Source organism: Pogona vitticeps, chromosome 5 (genome assembly GCF_051106095.1).
Source record: "Pogona vitticeps strain Pit_001003342236 chromosome 5, PviZW2.1, whole genome shotgun sequence".
Lineage (NCBI taxonomy): Eukaryota > Metazoa > Chordata > Lepidosauria > Squamata > Agamidae > Pogona > Pogona vitticeps.
In genome coordinates, this window is record NC_135787.1 from 154,401,432 (window position 1) to 154,423,633 (window position 22,202).

A 22,202-nucleotide genomic window follows, 5' to 3' on the forward strand; every position below is an offset into this window, starting at 1 on the left:
CAACTAGGATGCTTTATGACTACTGCAATTGCTCAGTAGGTATACTCATAGAACAACTTATGCATATACTCACATTACACTCTCTGTGTTATGGTAAATTTGTATTTTCCTATGCAGAGTATCCCTTTAAAAAAAGTTAAGAACATGTTACCTCATGCCCATGAAGTGTATATAGAAGTCTTCCTCCTAAAAGATCCATAATCTTAAGGGTACCATCATCAGAGGCAGTGATGAGATAGTTACCAGAAGGATGGAAAGATGTGCAATTAACACCAGCTCTGTGAACTAATTAAATTAAAAATAGTTCAGATACTGACGGAAACTCTGGAGTCAAAGTCTTCATGGATTAATAGCACAATCCTAAATAGTGTTTTCAGAAGTGTTTCACTTATTTCAGTGGGGATTACTCTCAGATGAATCTGCATAGAATTATAGCTAAAAGCCAATTAAAAACACGTCATACTTTTGTTTTAGTTTATAACTATATCCCGAATTATTTTCTAGACTCACAAAGAGAATATGGCTAAATAAGCTGATGGCATATACCATGATGCAGGTCTATTCTGTGTCCTGAATACAATCCTGTACTGCAGTGAGTCCTGGACCCTTTCTGCACGGCAGGAGAAGAAGCTGAACATGTTGCATATGCGTTGTCTCCGATACATTTTTGGTATCACCTGGCAGGACAAAGTTCCAAATAGAGTAGTCCTAGAACAAGCTGGAATTTTGAGCATATATAGATTTCTGAAACAGCGACTACGTGGGCTTGGGCATGTCATGAGAATGGCTGATGGGCAAATTCCAAAAGATCTCCTGTATGGAGAATTAGTACAGGGAAAGTGCCCTAGAGGGAGACCACAGCTGCGATACAAGGACATCTGCAAGCGGGGTCTGAAGGCCTTAGGAATGGACCTCAGCAGATGGCAAACCTTGACATCTGAGCGTTCAGCCTGGAGACAGGCAGTGCAGCATGGCCTCTCCCAATTTGAAGAGACACTTGTTCAGCAGGCCGAGGTAAAGCAGTCTGGAAACCAACAAAATCAGGGATCTGGACAGGGGACAGATTGTATTTGTCTTTAGTATGGAAAGGATTGTCACTCTCAAATTGGCCTCCTCAGCCACACTAGACATTGTTCCAAGACCTCTATTCAGAGCATGTTACCATAGTCTCCTAAGACTGAAGGATGCCTACATCCTGAATGATTCTCCAACTATTGAACTTCTGGATAGCTCAGCAGTTTAGTAAACTGACTGCAAAGCCAGAGGTTGGGACTTCAATTCCCCACTGGCTAGACTTTGACAGAGGCTAGACTTGATTGTCCATAAGGTCCCTTCCAACTCTGCAGTTCCAAGATTATTTATTTATTTATTTTGAACTCCCACCATTGTTTTGTCCCTAAATTGCCACTTCAGCTCCTTTCAACTGCCTATCTTTTTCTACTGCAGCAGTAGTTCTGGCTTTATTTTTATTTGCAGTTCTGTCTATGTGCCCACTGCCGCAAGTTCAAATAAACTGCCTTCTGGGTTCTCCAACATTACATCTTTTTATTAACCTAATGGTTTATGACTAGAACAACATCTCCTACATACAGTAGTGCCTAGAAATAATAAGCCAGGACATCAGACAGTTTCTGCTTTGGAAAATTACAAATTCAGTAACTGAAAGCCAGATGCATAACGTTAAACTACATAGGCCTGATGATATCCGCAGCCACAGCCATTTCTGGGGAGTTAAAAGTTTTCAATTCCCTCACCTCAAGATTCCTTAGAAAGCCTTTGGGGGCCAGCAACAACAATTTTTGCAACCCAGAGACTTTCTTCTGAGTCCATCAGCTCCCAAAGGTTTCTCCAGAATGGGTTTCCCAAGGGAACCGGAATCAGAAACTTTTAACTCTCTAAATATGACTGTGACTGATGATGTCATCATTCCTACATGCTGTAACTTTACACAACTTGATTTCAGACAGTGTAGTGTCAGACACTGTTAACTAAACATTGCTTAGGAATCCTGGGATCTACTCTGTATGTTCATCCCCCAAGTTCCACAATAAGTATGCAGAAATACATACATAATGGTATTAACAAACAACTGCATTTTTCTACTGACTGAAATACAGTGGTGCCTCGCAAGACGGGCGCTCCGTTTAATGACGAATCCACATTACAATGAGGTTTTTGCGATCACAAAAGCGATCGCAAAATGTTTTGAATGGGGGAATTTCGCTGCACGATGATCGGTTCCCTGTTTCGGGAACCGAATTTTGCTTCCTGACGATCAAAGCAGCTGATCGTCAGGTTTTCAAAACGGCCGCCGGGTGCTCAAAATGGCTCCCTGCTGTGTTTAGGAGCCATTTTTCGCTGCATAGGCACCCGAAAATGGCTGACCCTATGGAGGATCTTTGCTGGACGGTGAGTTCTTAGCCGACTGGAACGCATTAACCAGGTTTTAATGCATTTCAATGGCTTTTTTATTTTTGCTTTACGTTTTTGTTCTACAGCAATTTCACTGGAACAAATTAACGTCGTAATGCGAGGCACCACTGTACATAATCAAATAATATTTTAAAACATGGAAGTGAGAATGTGATGACATCACTGCAGATGAAGATATAAAGCCTGAGACGAAAAGGGGAAATCAGTAGCAATAATTGAGGAATATGAAAATTACATCTTCTTGGTGATTCTCCTTTCACCAAAAGATAGAACATAACACTGCATGCTGGCTGGAATCCTTGCAGTCTTTGTATAAGGTCTGCATAACTTGCCACAGATAACTGCAGGAAGTGCTAGGAGTGTATCTGGATTGTGCCATCTATCTCTGTATATAGCTATCTATATATCTATGTAATCAGGCATGGTGATTGATTGATTGATTGATTGATTGACTGATTGATTCATACATACATACATACATACATACATACATACATACATACATACATACATACATACATACATACATACATACATACATACATACAGTGCCTAAGTGCTACTCTGAGCAACTAATAGCAGTTAAAAAGACTGACCCACCTCAGCCCACAAGGACATAATGAGATGTAGACAAAATATTAATAACCCAGAATTAGATAAGCCTAGAGGGCCAATAAAAATTAATATCTAATTCATGGGTTCCTGAGGATGTCAAAGGGGTACGATGTTTCTGAAGGCCTCTTCAAACAATATAGTTTTTATCCATTTGCTAAAGGTCAGAAGGGAAGGAGCTGGGGATATATCTGCAGGTAACACATTCCATATGGTGTAGCCACCACCAAGAAGGCTCGGTTCCTGGTGGTAGTTTTCCAGGCCTCTCTAAGGGTGGCCATCACCATGGTGCTAGCCATCACCTTGTCCATTAACTCAGGTATATTATTCAAACATCATGTGAACACCAGTAGAATTCTGGCCAATGCATTAACAGCAAAGAAGGAACATTTTCAGTTTCTGACAGAAATGATTCTTATCCCAATAGAGGGAAAGCACTTGCTGAGGATATGCAGTCTTTGGATACCAAAAATGGAGATGCTGAAGTTTGGATCCCAGTAACAGTCAGACAGTAAACAGAGTATAGAAACATTATATTATGAAGGTGACTCCATTTTTCCTTTCTAGGCAAAGCTCAGCTATCTTTGCTAAGAACAAATAAAATGTCCTTGTGATATAGAGCTAAAGCAGTGGTTCTTAACCTTGGGTTACTCAGGTGTTTTTGGACTGCAACTCCCAGAAGCCTTCACCACCAGCTGTGCTTGCTGGGGTTTCTGGGAGTTGCAGTTCAAAAATACCTGAGTAACCCAAGGTTAAGAACCACTGAGCTAAATTATTTTGCTGCCATCTTGTGGCTTACAATAGCAACATTATCAGTTTTAATGAAGTGCACCCTAATTACAGTATAGTTGAATCTCTGTCATGACTGAAATTTCAGACAAATTAGCCAAAAAGGAACTTTTAAAAACAAAAATCAGTTTAGTATTCAGACTAACACCTCAGTCTGTGATGAGATTTTATTCAACCTCAAAAGTTAAGTTTATGTCGTATTTAATAATTATGGGCTAAATCCAACAGCTTAGTGGTTTTTAACCTTGGGTTACTCTAGTGTTTTTGAACTGCAACTCCCAGAAACTCCAGCCAGCACAGCTGGTGGTGATGGCTTCTGGGAGTTGCAGTCCAAAAACACCTGAGTAACCCAAGGTTAAGAACCACTGCAATAGCTGAGGTCTATTATACTAACACTGACATAAATCCCATTGACTTTGCGGGTCTAATCTAGTGAGCAATTGTATTTAACCCTATATGTTTTCCAGATAACATTAAAAATCCTCTGATACTTTAATAACTAAATTATGGCATAAGCCTTCATGAATCAAAGCTGTATTCAAATAGATCCAGGGAACAAGTGGGGAGCAAAAAAACATGTATGCATTCCATTTATTGTGTGAATGCAATTCACATACACAGGGCTTTCTTTCTGTGACCAGCATGCCGAATTAGAGCATGAGGATTCCCATCACAATCCCATGGTCACTATCCATGAATTCCATGGACATGACATCTGAACAGGCTTGCGTTATTTTCTGAAAAACAGAGGAACCGCTGATAAAGGATGTTTTATTTACTTCTGGTTTCTCCTGATGTCATTCAAACTGCTTTTGAATGAAGCAATTCAGTATTTCATTGTGTGAAGGGGGTGGTGAGAAGAGACTTCTGAATGGGAAGTAGTAGTGGGATATAGTATAAAATACAGAACGTGAGAAATGAAGCAAACCTTAAGCCAGCACAATATCAAAAGAATTTCTTTATGTCAAAAACTTAAAGTCAGGAATGTTCATAAATATGGCTCTCAAAAAAGAAACACATCTGCATTTTGACCTCTCTAAACCAGTTGCATAACATTACTGAAATGATCGATAGACCAGTCTGAAGGCTGAACTCATGTTTAGTGAAGAAGATTTAACATGTTGGCTGAAGGATAGTTTTTCCTACCAATTAAATAGCTTATATTATCACTCAGATGGTGAAGCAGAAACATAAACAAAGATAAGGCAACAATCCTTAAGGATGGCAATATAATTTATATGAACTTCTATTACTAAACGTGACAGATCAACCGCTAAAGTATTTTAAAATAGAATTTTTAAGTTAGCATTCATATAACAGTTTCAAAGGTACCAATTCCTGATTTGCATTATCTTCATCATAATTAGTTCACATCTATGATTCATGCTTGTTTATAATGCCCTTAATCAAGATAGGGAAGTCAAAGTCAAGATTAAGAAAATAATGGCTTGCATAAGGCTGCCACTGTGTCTGCGAAAAAAAATAAAGTTGTAATTGGAGGATTTCAGATCAAGGATTACACTCTCAGCCATTACAACCTATATTAGACTGAAGAGGTTACAAGGCAGAGATAACTGAACAAACGTTTACCTTGGTGTTGTTGCAATAATTTGTTAATTCTTATATCCCAGATCTTCACGGTGTGATCAGAACCTGCACAAGCTATACAAGTACCATCAGGACTGAAGTCCACATAATTTGCAAATCTATGAGTTTAAATTAAAAACAGTGATCCGTCACCATTTAGGAACAATGCCATCTTGTCATCTTAGTTCATTTGTCTTGCTTTTCTTAATATGACTTCTTTTCCATAATATAATCTCATTGCATCCTCAAAACATTTCCTGCAAGATAGCAGTTGCTAGTGGGTGCGTGGATTAGTCTGTTGCACCAAAACCAAATTGTTTTCTGGGTGACGCTCTTTTGCTAGGACAGCCATGATGACACAGTGAGCACCTGAAACTGCGGCAGCGTCCGTATCTCTCTTGCAAGGTCTGTCGCTGCCAGTGAGCAACTGTTTTGAGTAAGGTGGCTGTTAGGAAACAAGCAGAGACCTACCACTCAAGGCACAAACACACCAACCATGGTGGTGTCCCTCTTCCGTCAACAGGGAGCGGAGTCTGAGACATGAACACTCAAGTGGCAGGACTCTGCCTTCTCTTTCAGTTCCTCACAAATTCCCAGTATGCGGCCAAGTCCAGAGACTACACTCTCCAAGTGCTTCTTACAGGTCATCTTTATGCTCTTTACTCTCCACAGGTTGCTCTCCCATAGGAACAGTATCTATCTCACACCTGTTTTATGCACCTCAGGAGAGAGGCCCCCTCAGGACCACCAGTGATGAACAGGATGCTTCCAATTTCTCTTCCATGGTGTACGGCAATCTGTTTATTCCCGTCAAGCTCACATGCCAAAGAAAACTGTGCCACACACCATTATGCAAAAGGCGAAGAGATTCTGTGGTGGAATTTATGCTATAGAGAATGCTACATCTGATACTCTGCTGTCTGTTGAGCCATTGTGCAAAACCTAGGCAGCTTGTGAACAGAGTAGGAGAGTATCTGCCCACTCCATCCCTGCTTTGTCCATGAAGCTGCCCCTGACTGTAAGGATGTTTGGTTGACATTCACAAACATGAATTTTTAGCCTCTAGTCTTGATACTGCTCAACAAATGGATTTAACAGCCATCCTTCTTGCTTAGATAAGGACTGGGAAATAGTGAACACTTTTTCTTCTACTATTATGATCTGGCTTTAGCTGGCCTCAAGGTGGCACTTTGAGGGCAGGCAGGGAGCTTGATGGTCTTGGGGCCAGTAATCTTTCCTCTTTCTGTTCACAACCCTAAAAACAATGCGAAGAGAGGGGCATCTCAAGGTAAGTTGGATGCTACTTTTAGGGTGCATGAAGCAACCATGGCAAGAGGAAGTAATAGAAGGATGATAATAGAAAGAAAGGCCTCCTGGGGTGTCTCCTGTCAAAAATGGTACTGATTGAAGTAAATACAAAGACAGGATAAGTCTCATAATCAAGAAGGAAAAGAATCAGTGACTCAGCTTCTATGCAGTCAGCTATAAGACATCTCCGTAATCAATCAGACGTTTTCTTCCTTTTATGATCGTCTGCTGGTTAAAATAATAGCTAAAATATTCTCATTTTATCCCATGTGAATACTCCTTACCCGTCATAGTCTATTATACTGTCAATGCATGTCTTGTTTCTAACATCCCAGACTTTCACAGTTTTATCTTCACTGCAAGATACTATTAATCTTCCATCTGGTGAGTATCTACAAAAAATGTTTTAGGTAAAGAAAGAAAAAAGATCCACATTTTCACAAGTAACGACTGCAAAGAAAGAGGGAGAGGAAAGCAAGGAAATGCTAGGGAATCATAGGCTCATTTATGTCTTACTACCCTGTTTCCCCTAAAATAAGCCCTAGTATGATTTTTCAGGATGCTCGTAATATAAGCCCTATCCCAAATACAGTATAAGCCCCAGTAAAGTGAAACCCTGCCCTCCACCACTGCGCAGCAACCAGATGACATGACTGTATTTCAGGGATGGGCAATTAATTTCTATAGGGGGGGCACATGAAAAATCTGAACTGTGTTCAGGGGCCGAACCAACTTGACTTAAAAATAAAATGAAACAGTGATGTTATGATTCTTTTTACTTTAAACTTGTTAATCTTCATAAATACTAAAGAGGTTTCTTGCAATATGTTAAAGATAAGCAACTGATCAACTTTAGACAAAAAGTTATACAGTAAATGGTTTTGATGTTCAAAACTGTCCGCGGGCTGAACAGGAGTGGCTCGCAGGCTGTATGTGGCCCTCGGGCCGCACTTTGCCCAGGTCTGCTGTATTTGAATAAATGCAGATTGTCAGGGTTTGAAAAATGCACTTGTCCACTTGTCTGTGATGAGTGAAAAATTCTGCTCAAGGAGCCTCTCTCTCTCTCTAATCCTGCAGTCCTCCCCTCCCTCTCCCACTGCAAAAGGAAAACTGCCCTCTTCTTGCGAGAAGAGAGTTTGAGCAGCACATAGAGATATAGCTCTGCAGGAGAATGTAGAGTAGTCCCATGCTGGAGAATATGGAGATTCCCTGCTCCCAATTAAACCAAACGAGGACACATCCTGGGGTGGGAGGGAACCGTGGCTCCTTAAGAGGCCGGAGCTTTTGCTTTCAGTTTTATTTTTGCTGGAGACATTCAAAAGAAATGCATTCAAAATATAAGCTTCATGACCCGACAGGCACGCAAGTAATAAAGCAACCCAAGTCTGACAGTATAAGTCAGTGATTCCCTTGTACGTAATACAATTTATTTTGGGTTTGTATGCATTGTTACGTAGAAATAAAAGTGAACAAGTGCCTAGTTGAAATTTGTTAACATAAATTGCAAGGCTATAGTCCGGTCATGCTGACTGATGAAATTTTTGACTGGTGAGACATTCTAAAATTTTTCAAGCCCTGTAGACTGTTGTACACGGAAAAAATAAAACATCCCCTGAAAATAAGCCCTAATGCGTTTTTTGGAACAAAAATTAATATAAGGCCCTGTCTTATTTTCAAGGAAACACGGCAAATATCGTTTAACACGATACTGGAATGCTCTTAAAACTTATATTGCATTATTTTCTCTTCTTTATATTAGTGACTGACAAACTCTGGGTGCCTGGGAACCATTTTTCCAACCATAGGATCTTGTAAGAGCTGCACTAGCCCTATGAAAACAGAAGTGACTGTAACTTCATTTCTAATTTTTTTAAAAAAAAATACCTATGATGATGATTACGCTACAACACAGTGTAGTGAGCACACCTCATCCTGTGGGCTGTACAATTCACATTCCTGTTCATATATATCTAAACAGGTTTAGACACCTGCCACTGATGAATATCCATGGCATTTTTCAGGCAGTTTTATACATTTAACAACATTTAGACATTTAATGTTCACATTCTACTTTCCATGGTAAAACTAAGGACTCAGTCTCCCATTCATGCTCTGACTAGGCATAGATCCCCCTTGGTTTCAGCCAGGTTGCTGTACCATGTACCATCTGTTCAGACCTAACAAGTCTATGTCTTATGAGAGAAAAGTATTCACTAGGTAAGAGGTTAAGAGAAATCACTGCTTTTGAAAATAAAGAAGATAAGGCATATAAGTACTCACTTGGCACAGCGCACCCAGTGTGTGTGCTGGGATAAGGTAAACAAAAGGCGTTGGCTGTGAATGCTCCACACTTTTACGGTTTTGTCATTGGATGCAGTAGCTAGAAACTGGCTGTCCTGTGAGAAGTTTACACTGCAAACTGGTGCAATATGGCCTTTCAAAGACACAGATTCTCCATATCTGTAAGTTAAAAAAGACGCCCATCTACAATGCTGAATTTAATCAAGAGAAAATAGCAGTTAACCCCCCTGTCCTCAACTCGTTTACATGTAGTTTGTACTGGCAAAGGGAAAGCCTTGACAGCTCCTCTATCACAGTGGACATCTGTGCAAAACCTGAGATCTTTTACATTAAGCATACAGTACTTATTTTGAATAGTTTGCACAAACTTCCTCAAGCAAGTGTCTGCTACGGTTTAACTCCATGCCACTTCTGGAAGTCAGCATCCTCTACTCCTCTTGTTTTTAATGGAACATCCTATCTGAAGGTTGTGCATAGCTGGAAAGCTTGCTGATCACATTGTAAACTTTGTCCAGGCACAGGTAGAGATCTGGAGAGCTGTTCGCCCCGTCTTTTTCCACTTCATCTTCCCATGTCGCCTCTTCAGATTACTTTTCAAATGTGGTTTACAAACCACTTTATTCCGTATTTACATAGAAATGTCTTCCATTGAGAATTCCAGTATTTTAATACTAATATATGTTTAATTTGTTTTTTAATTAATAATTTATTGTGTTTTTAATTAGCTTGGTTTTTAATAATTTTTGGGCCACCTTTGGTCCCGTAATTGGGAAAAAGGCAGCATAGAGAATAAATGAATGAACCAATCAATCAATCAATCAATCAATCAATGACATGTAGTTTGCTATGTCTGTTCAGTTCAGATAAATTCTGCAAAAGATCAGAGGTAAGAATTATTTTCATTAACAACTCTTTTACTGGAGGAGACGTGTCCTAAATTTAAGATACTTTTAACACTGGCACAGCTTGAAAAAAAAATCAACCAATTAAATACCTTTATTTTTCAACCATACTTACATACAAGGAATCCATAATCTAGCTGTTCTATCTTGAGAAGCACTTGCAAGCAAGTGTCCATCTGGTGAAAACTGTACACAAGTTACACCTTCTAAGTGACCCACAAATCTAAAAGCTTTGGAGTTTGATCTCAAATTCCATATCATGAGAAACCGGTCCAAAGAAGATGTAGCTGGCAAAAAAATAATTATAAAGATGTAAAAAAAGGCAATAGTAATATTAAATCCATAGTTCTTGTTAAGACAGAGCACTTTTAATTTCAATATGAATATCAAATATTTCAGTCACTTTCACTACCAAACACAACAGAAGAGTGAAGATATAGACTCAGTTCAGAACTGCCATCATTTCAAGATCCAGGGCAATAATTTCATAGGCATTCAACAATATAAGTCACTAGGTTACCTACTTTGTGTTTGAACAAAGAATCCAAAATGGCACACAGATAGGATTACTACTACCGTTCACATGTTTTCTGTATCTAACAATGACTCTGTCATGGAAATGGAACACTTAAGGTGGCTGTGAAGGAGTGTGCGAGAGTGAGCCACCTATGGTGATAGAGGCTATAGAAGGAGGAGAGGATAAGGGGAGTGAGGAAGAGATAGTTACAGAGGAGGCGGGGGAAGCTGAATTGAAGAAGGCGGGAAAGGTGGAGATTCGTTTAGTAGAAGAGGACGCAAGAGGAAAGAAGGCGGAGCAAGAAGTGAGTGTGGGAGGAGGATATTAGTGAGGAAGGGGTGCGTTGGTTCGGTTCAGTGCTAGAGGAGTATGAGAGAAAGAGGAAGGAGGAATGGAAGAGGGAGGTTGAATATGTAAAGACTCAAGGACTGCTGAGGGATTTTCCCAATCTGAAGTTGGGAGGATTGTTACCAGAGCTAAAGCTGAAGGGAGACAAGCCGGCCCAGTTCCTGACCCAAGAATGGACCATGATCATGGCACCGCGTGAGTCAGAGCTGCAAAGAGAGACTGAGATAGCCCACAACCGTTTCTATGACAGACCAGCGAGGTTGGGTGAGGAACTCATGTTGTGGGATGATTTGCCCCCTGAGAAGTACTCTTCCCCGAAAACCGATGTACAGGGAATGGCGTAGGCAAACCCTCCATTGAGTCTGTAGGAATATGGGGAAAGTTTTGGTTCATCTAGTTATGGCCTGTTGCCAGAGTTGAGAGTCTTTGACCCTATGAGTAATGTGCTGGAGGAGGTTGGTGATAATAAAAGTGACAGTTTAAAGATTATTAAGATGTCTCCAGTTTTATTTCCTGCCGAAAATGAGGAGTTGCCCAAAGAGAACTCTGAACCCAATCACAGTGGCTCAGATTAATATTTTAAAAGTATTAAGAGTCTTGAATGTTTAGTCTCGTGGAATTGCACTGAAACACCAATGTAGATGGTCTGCAGAACATTGAAATCAATAAAGTTAAAAGAAAAAAGAAAAAAAAGGTAGGAACTCTGTATACATTTACTTGGGAGTAAGAAATAAAAACGTGTCCTCATTGGGAAACATATCTATTTGGAAAACATATTTCGCTTTTACCAAAAATAATTTCCAAGTTCAAAGAGTTGAAACATCAAACATATCATTAGGGCCATTTGTAGAGGAGAGCTGGTTGATGGATGTGTGTTTCCTACAACAATACAAATAACACATCATACAAATCCTGTTAACAGACTTACCAAGTGCTTTAGTGGTTGGATTGAAGGCTACACAGGAGACTGCATTTTTGTGGCCTTTAAAATAACGGATCAATATAGGATCCTCCTAGTAGAAAAGAAGAAGCTTGATCATTGTTTCTACATTTTATCTTAAACACTCACATGTTCTAATACAGTAGATTCCTGCAATTGACAAATAATAAACCTTTCAAAGTCTAAGGTCTCACAAGCTCCTTTGCTATAGTTTGATGTGAAAATTATTAATCTATGAGGGGCCTCACAACTTTTTATCTACCAGAGTTACAGCTTGATATGAAGCTACTTTGATGTAGATTCTCTCTTACGATAGCAGGTCTAAGCCTTTGTTTAGAAGCTCAGTCCTTTGAGAATCATACAACTGGCTGCTCTGACAACCATTTCAAAGCTAGGAAGGTTTATGCAGAGATATGTCCAGAGTTTTCAGCAGACTGACAGGTGAAACAGCTTAGAACTGGGATAAAACTGGTGCTTTTATTTTTTTCTGAGTACTGTAAGTGTTTGTATATTTTAAATATACTGTAAAGCACCTCAAGGACTTAAAGTAGAGTGTATACATTTATATCCTGGGCTATCCAACATGTGGCAAAAGTATCACAAGTGTTATGTATAGATACACCTAGAAGGTCAGATAACTTGTGAGGTCTCTACTCCTACCTGCCTTACCAGTGCTATGCTTCTGTCCACTTCCCAGTTCAATGCTTTGGAAGCAAGACCACCTCAAGGAACCAAAAGGAGGGGAAACTGCATTTGTAGTAGTGAGGATTAGAGCAGCATGTTTTCATACATAGAATTTGACTGTTGGGGAAAAAAAAAACTAGCCACCAGTGACTCGAAATAGTGAAAGACTATAGTCATACAATCAGTCCTTTTCATCTCCTCCGTGTAAAAAGCCTTCCCGGTACAGACCTGAATCATTTGTCAAGACCACAAACAATAGGTGAATGACTTGTTTTGATGAACAAGTTTTATGATATAAAAAGTGGAACATGGGCAGACAAAAAACAGCCACATGAAGAGAAGCTGAGTGGACTACCTCTTTATTTCAAAATTGACATGCTAAAGGCTACAGACCTACAGTCATTTTGCTGAGGATATTACAGGACATTACTTCTGAGTAGGCAAGCACAGAATTGCACAGTAAACGATGCCATGAAGAGCAGCCAAAATGCCCAGTTGACAAGTTTCTCTGACAATGTCATGCAACTCACTTGCTAGGTTCACCTGAAAGCGACTACTGAAATGCTGAAAGTAAATAAATGGGGAAGGGGCAGGGGGAAAAAAAAAACGCCGGGGCTCAACGCTGTTGCCACAAACAATAGTGACGGAAGGATATAAACTGGGATCTGGGGGTATCCAGCCCAGCTTCACCGGGTGAACCCTTCCGGTACATATTCCACTTCAAGGCTGCTAGGAAGCACACAGCATGTTCAAGAAGACTGTTTCAGAGGAAACGATTTGGTGAACCCCAAAGCTTGCTCGCATCTATGCACCACATGGTCCGTGACGACCATAACGAGAATACTGCCGGGCCTCCCCCGCCGTGACGGTCTCGCCCTGCCTCCTACCAGAGCCGACGCCATCGAGATGCCCGGCAACGAAAGCGGGTTCGCGGTGTTCACTCCCGGCGGCTTCCACGGCCCGGTCAAAATGCCCGCGCCCCAGACCAGACCAGTCGAGTCCTAAGCTGGCCTTTCGCGCTTGGTACGCAAGAACACACGCCACCGTCCATCGAATGACGGCAGGCCCTGTAGCCGCCTCTCAAAAAGAGGCGACGCTCATGTCGGAGAAGACCGAGAGGCAGAGGGCGCCCCATCGCCTTCTCACCGCCAAGCTCTTGGGGGGGGGGGGGGGCATCCGTGACATAGGCTTTCGATTCACTCGCTCGCCCTCGAGCCGGAAGCTGGTGCAGTTGCCTAGCGACGGCGGGCGTCGCGTCTGCTTTGGCCCAGGTTTGGGAAAGAGCCGCGCAAAAAGGGGGCGGAGCTTTCGCAAGATAGGGAACCTCGGCTTTTTCTTTTTTCAGAAGACTAATATTGACCTCCCCACCTCTCCCTCTCTCTGGGGCATTAAATGCCAAATTCAGACCTTCAGATAGGCAGAGAGAGGCATGGCGGATGATGTGGAGTTATCACGGAAAGGTAACACAGTGTTAGTAATTTAGTTTATAAGTGATATGCTTTTACCAGAGTTTGGAAGACTTATTGCTGGACTGCCACAGAACTACAGCCATGGTGGCGGGGGCTATTCTGGGAGCTGGCATCTATATAGCAATTTTCCTAAGATCCAATTTACCTTGATTTACAAAAGCCTCGGTTTTTGTAATTTTTGGTTTATGAACCAAAATCCATAGAAAATAATGCCCCGGTTTGTTTGTTGTTGTTTTTTTCCTTTCCTTTTTTCCCCGCTGTACGAAAGGGTTTCCCCAGGACTCATTGCGCCTGGAAGTTTCTAGCGCCGCCCCCGTTCCTAGCTCAATCCGTGTATCGGTTTATGAAATTTCTGCATTATGTAACATCCCAGAGGATGCATTAATTTCGTAAACCAAGTTATGCCTGTATAATAAACAACTATTGTTACTTATAGCCATTGATAGACTTAATCTCCATAAATGTTTCCAGTCTCCATTTAAAGTATCACCATTCATCACACCTTGTGGGAGTGAGTTTCGCATGCCCTGTGTAAAAAATAAAATAAAATAATCATTTTATTTGTTCTGGCTCTCCCACCATTCAGGTTCCAGGCTAACAGCCCCAAACTCTGATTTTTCCTCCATGGAGAACTGATTCAGTCCACTGATCATTTTAGTTGCCCCTTTCTGCACCTCTTCCAGCTGTACAATATTTTTTCCAAGAGCTGGAACAAGGGCCTTACATAAATTCTAAAGATGCAAGACTGTCCTTCAGTGGGAGCATGACTATCTTGCTTCTTTTTAAAATAATTCACATTATCATCTGGGAGGCTTGAGATAAGACAATCAAGACTAGAATCTAAAATTACCTCTTTACTGGAATTCCCTTCTCTAGACTTGTCTGTACCACAGAATAAGGAGCTGTGGCAGGAAAATGAAAATAAAAGATTACAGTTTTCTCTGTTATTGGGCATGCTGTAATAAAGACTTGTGCAGAGTACACAAAAATGCACACTCCTATTTTAAAAGCTTGCTTTTGATTTGTAGGAAATAAGAATGTAGGAACCAGATATACATAGTTAGAAGAGGGGCAAATGTAATTTTAGCAAAGCATGTAAGAAAAGGCTGTATTCCATACACATGTATTTAGGGAGACAAAAGGCTAAGCAGTTTAGCAAAAAAATCACATTTGTACACACAAAGGTATAAGTTGTTGGACAACAGAAGTCAATATATTACAAGGCCTTTTTTCAATAATAGCTTCTCCCATCCCACTGTAAGTACAAATTCACTTGCAAAGCTGGAACATTACAACTGTTTTCTTAATGTGTAGTTAGTTCAATAAGCTGCTCAATATTTCACAGATTATATATCTAAGATTATGAAACATGCCAAAACTACTACTGCTATTAAGCTTTATTTATACCAAACATGTCATTGATCCTTCTACAGGAGAATAGGGAATATGCATTGTTTTTCCCCCATATTGTTCCCCTCCAGTTAGCATTTTACAGGAAAACTTCCGATGGGGCTAGACCACTCCACCTACTTTGTTGGGAGCAAAGACAGTACTGTATAGAGTGATCTCAGGCTTTGGCATATAACCTTTCCACATGTAAAAAGCTTTCAAATGTACTGATTCTCCTTAAGAATTAAAAAATTCACATCCCAATCCACTAAGAATGTTCATATACTGATTTCCAGATTGCACCCCTGAATATGAAATATGGAGTGAAAACAGGGAAGAATGAAGTAACTTCCAGTTTTCATTACACTGATTTAAATACTTTGTTACAATATTGAACATCATTTCAGCTACCCCATACTAAAAAAGCAAAGACCTGTCTTGGACCATGGAAACAAAACAATCAAAAATCCATAAAGATGGCAGGACCTTTATTAGGACCAACTGAAATTTCACAAGAGTTTCCAATTGTTCATCAGATTAGGGAGTGAAAAAATGGTCTGTGCAAAGAGCATAGCCATAAAGTATTATAGACATGAGATCAATAGTTAAAACTCCAAAATGCAGATAGCATCATCACTGGCAGAAGACTGCCAGCCTTGTGTTTTAGGACATGGAGACTCACAATTTCCTCTTCATGCCAGCAAGCCCTGTGAAGCATTTTCTGATACAGGCACACCTACTTACATCTTACTAAGTTATGAATAAAGTAACTTCCTGCATCTTTTTGCAACTTTCTCTGACTACTCATGCTTCCATTTCTCTCTTTTTTCTAGTTTTCTTATGTCAGTTTTTTGAGAACAGGGACCTGTCATGTCTTTTCTGAATAAAATACTCTGTACAGTGATGATGCTATACATATAAGTTTGTTGCAAATATTAAAGCCAAAAGCCATGAAAAGCAAGTTACCATGATGCTTCTATTCAAAGATCAAACATACACAAGGCAAACATAGTAGCTATTTGAAGTGGGACTGAAACTGGCAATAACACAGTCTTTCTACATTTCTTTGCAAAGTTATTTTGTTGGGAACATTCACTTCTGGATGAGCAGCAAAATATTGAGAGATTAAAGTATTGTTGCAGTAAATTTTCAAGGGGTCACACACTGATGATCTGCATAGTTTCAAAATTACCCTTTCCCCTCAAAAATAAGACAGGGTCTTATATTAATTTTTGCTCCAAAAATGCATTACGGCTTATTTTCAGGGGATTTTATTTTTTTCATGTACAATTTACATTTATTCAAATACAGTGGTGCCTCGCTTAGAGATGTTAATCGGTGCGGCAAAAATCGCTGCTAAGCAATTTCATCGCTAAGTGATTTTAAAAAGCCCATAGAAACACATTAAAACATGTTTAACACATTCCTATGGGCTTAAAAACTAACCTTATGCGAAAATCCTCCATTGCGGTGGCCATTTTCAGTGCCTCTAAAGCGAGGCAAAACAGCGGGCGGCCATTTTGTTTACCCGGTGGCCATTTTGGAACCGCCAATCAGCTGGCCGAAAATGGGGGCTTTGCAATGATCGCTTCCCTGCGATCATCACAAAGCGAAATTTCCCCATAGGGGCCATTGCAAAGTGATCACTCTTGCGATGGCAAAAAGTCCATCGCAAAGCGATTTCATCGCTATACAAAGTGATCACGATGCGAGGCACCACTATACAGTCATGTCGTCTTCTGGTTCCTGCACAATAGTGGAGGGCGGGGTTTCACTTAACTAGGGCTTATTTTTGGGGTAGGGCTTATATTATGAGCATCCTGAAAAATCCTACTAGGGCTTATTTTCAGGTTAGATATTATTTTCGGGGAAATAGGATAACTGGAATTCAGTTTTGACTTTAAGGCTTTAGAACTGGCAATTATCTTGGTGATTAGAATTCAAGGGCAGAGATATACATTTTTCAGAAATTTTTAAGTCATGGAAGAACATTAGGGTTTGGGGTTCCTTTGGCCAGGAAGGAAATGAAAGTTTGGAGATTAGTTGGCATATTTTTGCAAATTAAAAATATGGAAGTCTTAATTTTGTGCAAGCAAAATAAGAACATATCAGAGGGAGACCTTCAAACAAATGTAATAAACTAAGTAAATAAGGCTCTCTCTTTTTGGACAGAAATACTTTTATTTCTGTAACTAATTCTACCATTCTAGATCAGCAACAGGCAGGCAGCAGCACTCCACCAACAGTGAAGGCTTCCTTCTATGCTCCTCTTATGACAATGATAGGCTCAGAAATGCATCTTGGATTTCTACTGCTATTTTTCAGAACCCCATCTGTAATTCTCATAATGTTTTAGCTTTAGTACATTCAGGATTTGAATGTGTTCTGAATTTTAAAAAGTAGGTAATTTTATTTTAGTTTTCATATGCAAATGTTTTAAAAAACCTTACTCCCTCCCCCCATTTTTTCTGGGTTTAGAGAATAAATTTGACTATGCAGTCTCACTTATACTTTCCCATATTTGTTCATGCACTGGATGTTTATCAGTTCACATCACTTCAAACATCAGCTATTGTACTATCAAAAGTCCAAAGATGGTTAGCTGTGTACACAGGCATGAAATGAAAACCATATTTTATATATTTGTTTCACACTTTTCAAAAAAGGTTCCATTTGTGCTTAAGAGACAAAGTCAGTTTCAGACAAGGTCAATTATGTTCAAAATGCCCTGTCTTATATCAGAGAAAATCTAATTGTTGAATAGCTGCACAGTACTACTGATCACTGAAAAGCAGAGACACCCCTAAGTGTAGACCTGGCACACACACTAAAGACGGTTATTTATTTAGTTTGTATTGCTTTTCAGTTCTCAGAAGTGGCTCACAATATAAGGAAAATGCAGTGAATCAACTGAAAGCAACATACAAACTCTAAACAAGTCTAGTTGTAGAAAGAGCTTAGTGGTTCTTCACCTATCCCACCACTTGCATTTGGTGCTAGTACAGTTGCATTAATATCACAAAAATCATATCACTTTTCGTAAGTACAGTGGTGCCTCACTAGACAGTTACCCCGTATGATAGTTTTTTTTGCTAGATATTGGCTTTCTGTGATCGCTATACTGATTTGCAAAACAGTGATTCCTATGGGGGAATTTCGCTGGACAATGTTTGGTCCCTGCTTCGCAAACTGATTTTTGCTAGACGACGATTCTGACAGCTCCCTCCGCGCTCGCAAAGCAGGTGTTTTCAGGACCTAAGCTTCTCAAGACAGCGATTTAAACAGCTGAGTGGCTTTTCTATGGCCGATCTTTGCTAGACAACAACGATTCTTCCCCATTGGAACGCATTAAACAGGTTTCAATGCATTCCAATGGGGAAATGCTTTTTGCAAGACAATTATTTCACTAAACAGCAATTTCAGTAGAATGGATTATCATCGTCTAGCGAGGCACCACTGTATCAGACAAGTTTGTGTTCAAGAGACATTATTCCTTTTGACTTCCAACCTTTAAAACCTAGCACTGTAAGATAACAAACCACTATAAGCAACACTAATGTATAATGAAAACAATCCAGTCTGCAGTTATATACTGTACTTGTTTTCAAAATTGCTGTTTATGTCCATACACAGTCAGATATATCTGTCATGCAGTATCTGACAACCACTGCAAAAACATCAGTAATAAAACCTGTAAATAATTTACAGCAAGATTCAGCATACTTCCTTTCTTACAAGCAGTTCTCATCACTAGAACTCTACATAACTGTTAAATGTTTTAACACTCCACTTGTGATTTTAAACACATATGTAAGTTTTACTTTGTTAACATATAAATTTAAACGTTAATGAATTACTGTAATGCTCATGTTTCCTTCCCGCCCGCCCCCCAAGCACTGTTACACACTGCCACACTTCTGATATTAACAGCTCCAGGGGCAATGCTGTATCTAAGTTCCTTTGGATGAAATCTTATTGGTGTGTTGTGATACTTTAGGAATATTTGTCTGTTTTTTACAAACCAGCAGCTTCAAAAGTGCTAGAAAACTCTTAGGACCCTACCATACCACAATGCTTGCTTTTTTCCTCTATTCTTTCTCTCAGCCTCTCCTATCAAACTTCTTTTCTTTCTTTCTCTTCAACTTGGAATTTATCTGTTCTTTCTGCTCTTCCCCCCCCCCCCGGTCCCCCTTTGGCACCCCTCACCAACTGTTGATAGAGCCTGGGAGCCATGTAGAAGAAAGCACCATGCAGCACTGCCTAAAAGGCCTTCTGCAGTATCCCAAGTCTAACTGCAGTCATCCTTTAGGAATGATTTCTTATCTGCCATCTAGTGATTGAAAGATGGCACTACAGGCTACCAACCAATTTTAATTAATTAAAATTAATCCATTACAAAACCCAACATAAATCTCACAAAATGTACATTCTAGTGACTCCTTATCCTCTTGACAACCATACAAAATATCAAGGGTTTAGATCAGTGGCGGCAAACCTTTTTGAGCCCGAGTGCCCAAACTGAAAAACAAACAAACAAACAAAAACCCAGCAGGTGGCAGCGGAACTGGGAGTGGCAACAGAAGGGGGAATCTCGGGCATGGAGGTGCCTTGAGACCCCACTCTGGTTCCATTGCCAGGGTCTGGCCTGCTGCCTGTTGAAGCACGAGCACCACTGCTGAAGCTGCCTCCTGAGGTTGGGCTGCTGGGGGGGGGGTGTGATCTGCCAAACTATGGCTCATCTGCCCGCAGAAAGGGCTCTGCGTGCCAGCTGTGGCACGCATGCCATAGGTTCACCAATCGCTGGTCTTGATGTTTCCAGTCTTGTAGTGGAGACACACACACAAAATTTCTCTTCCTCCTCCCCTTAACAGAATTATTTTAGGTTTATATAGAGAGGATAAGCAAGTAGATTATACTGGAAGCAAGCACTTCAACAGAAATATTTAAGGTTTGTCAACCCTAGAACACATTCCCAGAGTACACCCTTACACCTAAAAGCATTTTGCCTTCATGCCAATTCAGTTCCATCTGTTTGCCACAACTTTAAATAGCAGCAAATAGCTTGTCTTCTCCCGTTAACTTAGTCAGTATTACATTAATGGCAACGAAGAATCCTGAACAACCCTAGTGGGCCCATATTGATGAAACTGTATCAAGCCATTAGCAAAAGTGCTCTCATAGTGTCCATAACATGACACCTACACATAGAATATATGGGGTAGCAGTAAAACACATCCACAGACAGATGGCTTGGGGAACAAAGTAAGAGAATTTAAAGAGGTACTAACAAGAGTCAGAGTAAGTAGATCAATCACCACTGTCTGTTGTTTAAAATGTGCCGCTGAAATTGCAAAGTAGGAGCAGGAAGAACAATTTCAATACATTTGTACACATAGCCTTCATATACCTTAACTACTTCTAAAGGATTGTAGAAAAGTTCAGTATACCAAATGTATATGTATTATGACTTTGTGACATTCGCAACATCATGCCTCTTATTTTGTTACATCATAAAAGAAATAGTGTTAATCTCCCAAAATCACTAAATGAAAATATTTTTATTACAGTGGTGCCTCACTTGACAAAATCATTGTAGAACAAAATCGTTGCCAAGCGAAAGTAAAAATCCTATTGAAATGCACTGAAAACCGGTTCAATGCGTTCCAATGGGTGAAATACCTCAGCGTCCAGCAAAGATCCTCCATAGGGCAGCCATTTTCCGGTGCCTGTAAAGCGAGGAATCTGCCCTAAAACACAGCGGGGAGCCATTTTACACAGCGGGTGGTCATTTTGAAAGCCTGATGATCAGCTGTTTTGATCGTCGTTAAGCAAAAAATTGATTCCCAAAGCAGAGAACCGATCATCGTGAAGCGATTTTTCCCTATTAAAACATTGTTTTGTGATTGCAAAAGCGATCGCAAAAACTTCATCGTTAAGCGATTTCCTCGTCTAACGAGGTAATCGTCAAGAGGGGCACCACTGTACTTGTAACACATTCCATCAAAACAAATATGTTCCATGACCACAGTGCACAATCCAGTCTAAAACTACTCCTTAACAGTTGAAAGGTGCCTGTTCAATCCCCACTATCACAGTTTCTCTGATTTTGCAGAAATCTGTCATGTTTCGCCCACTAACGTTTCAGATGAATCCACTTCTAGACTCACAGAGTTTGAGCTTTTGTACTACTTCTTGCTAGTGGGCAGCTACCAATTGAAACCAATTGTCTGACTCACAGGTACAAGTCATCATAGGCATCCTTCAGTCTCGAGAGACTATGGTAATGTGCTCTGTATGGAGAATTTGGAACAGCGTCTAGTGTGGCTGAGAAGGCCAATTCGAGAGTGACAGTCCCTTCCACACTGAAGACAAATCCAATCTGTCCCCTGTCTGGCTCCCTGATTTTGCTGCTTTTGTGACTTCCTCTTTGCCTCGGCCTGCTGGGCAAGGGTCTCTTCGAATTGGGAGAGGCCGTGATGCAGTGCCTGCCTCCAGGCTGAACGCTCAGATGTCAGGTTTTCCCATCTGTTGAGGTCTATTCCTAAGGCCTTCAGATCTCGCTTGCAGATGTCCTTGTATCGCAGTTGTGGTCTCCCTCTGGGGCGCTTTCCCTGCACTAATTCTCCATACAGGAGATCCTTTGGAATCCGACCATCGGTCATTCTCACGACGTGCCCCAGCCAACGTAGACGTCGCTGCTTCAGTAATGTATTCATGCTGAAAATTCCAGCTCGTTCTAGGACTACACTGTTTGGAACTTTGTCCTGCCAGGTGATACCAAGAATCCGTCGGAGGCAACGCATATGGAAGGTGTTCAGCTTCCTCTCCTGCCGTGCACAAAGGGTCCAGGACTCACTGCAGTACAGGAGTGTGCTTAGGACACATGCTCTATAGACCTGGATCTTCGTACGTGTCGTCAGCTT

The 22,202-nt window shown here is 40.5% G+C and overlaps 1 protein-coding gene across 3 annotated transcripts in view; it reads right to left on the reverse strand.

Annotated features, from left to right (window-relative positions):
- POC1B (POC1 centriolar protein B) overlaps positions 1-13,583 on the reverse strand; it is a 38,118-nt gene extending 24,535 nt beyond the window's left edge. Inside the window, exons 1-7 of one of the 3 annotated variants that reach the window (XM_073000292.2) lie at positions 13,309-13,583; positions 11,726-11,810; positions 10,048-10,219; positions 9,010-9,189; positions 7,014-7,121; positions 5,425-5,540; positions 152-285 (exon numbers count right to left, since the gene is read on the reverse strand). In XM_073000292.2, coding sequence (XP_072856393.2) covers positions 152-285; positions 5,425-5,540; positions 7,014-7,121; positions 9,010-9,189; positions 10,048-10,219; positions 11,726-11,810; positions 13,309-13,323 — 810 coding nt within the window. In that variant the 5' untranslated portion in view covers positions 13,324-13,583. The other 2 variants (XM_020777475.3, XM_073000294.2) reach the window with 2 other exon arrangements.
- Between the last annotated feature and the right edge of the window lie 8,619 nt (positions 13,584-22,202).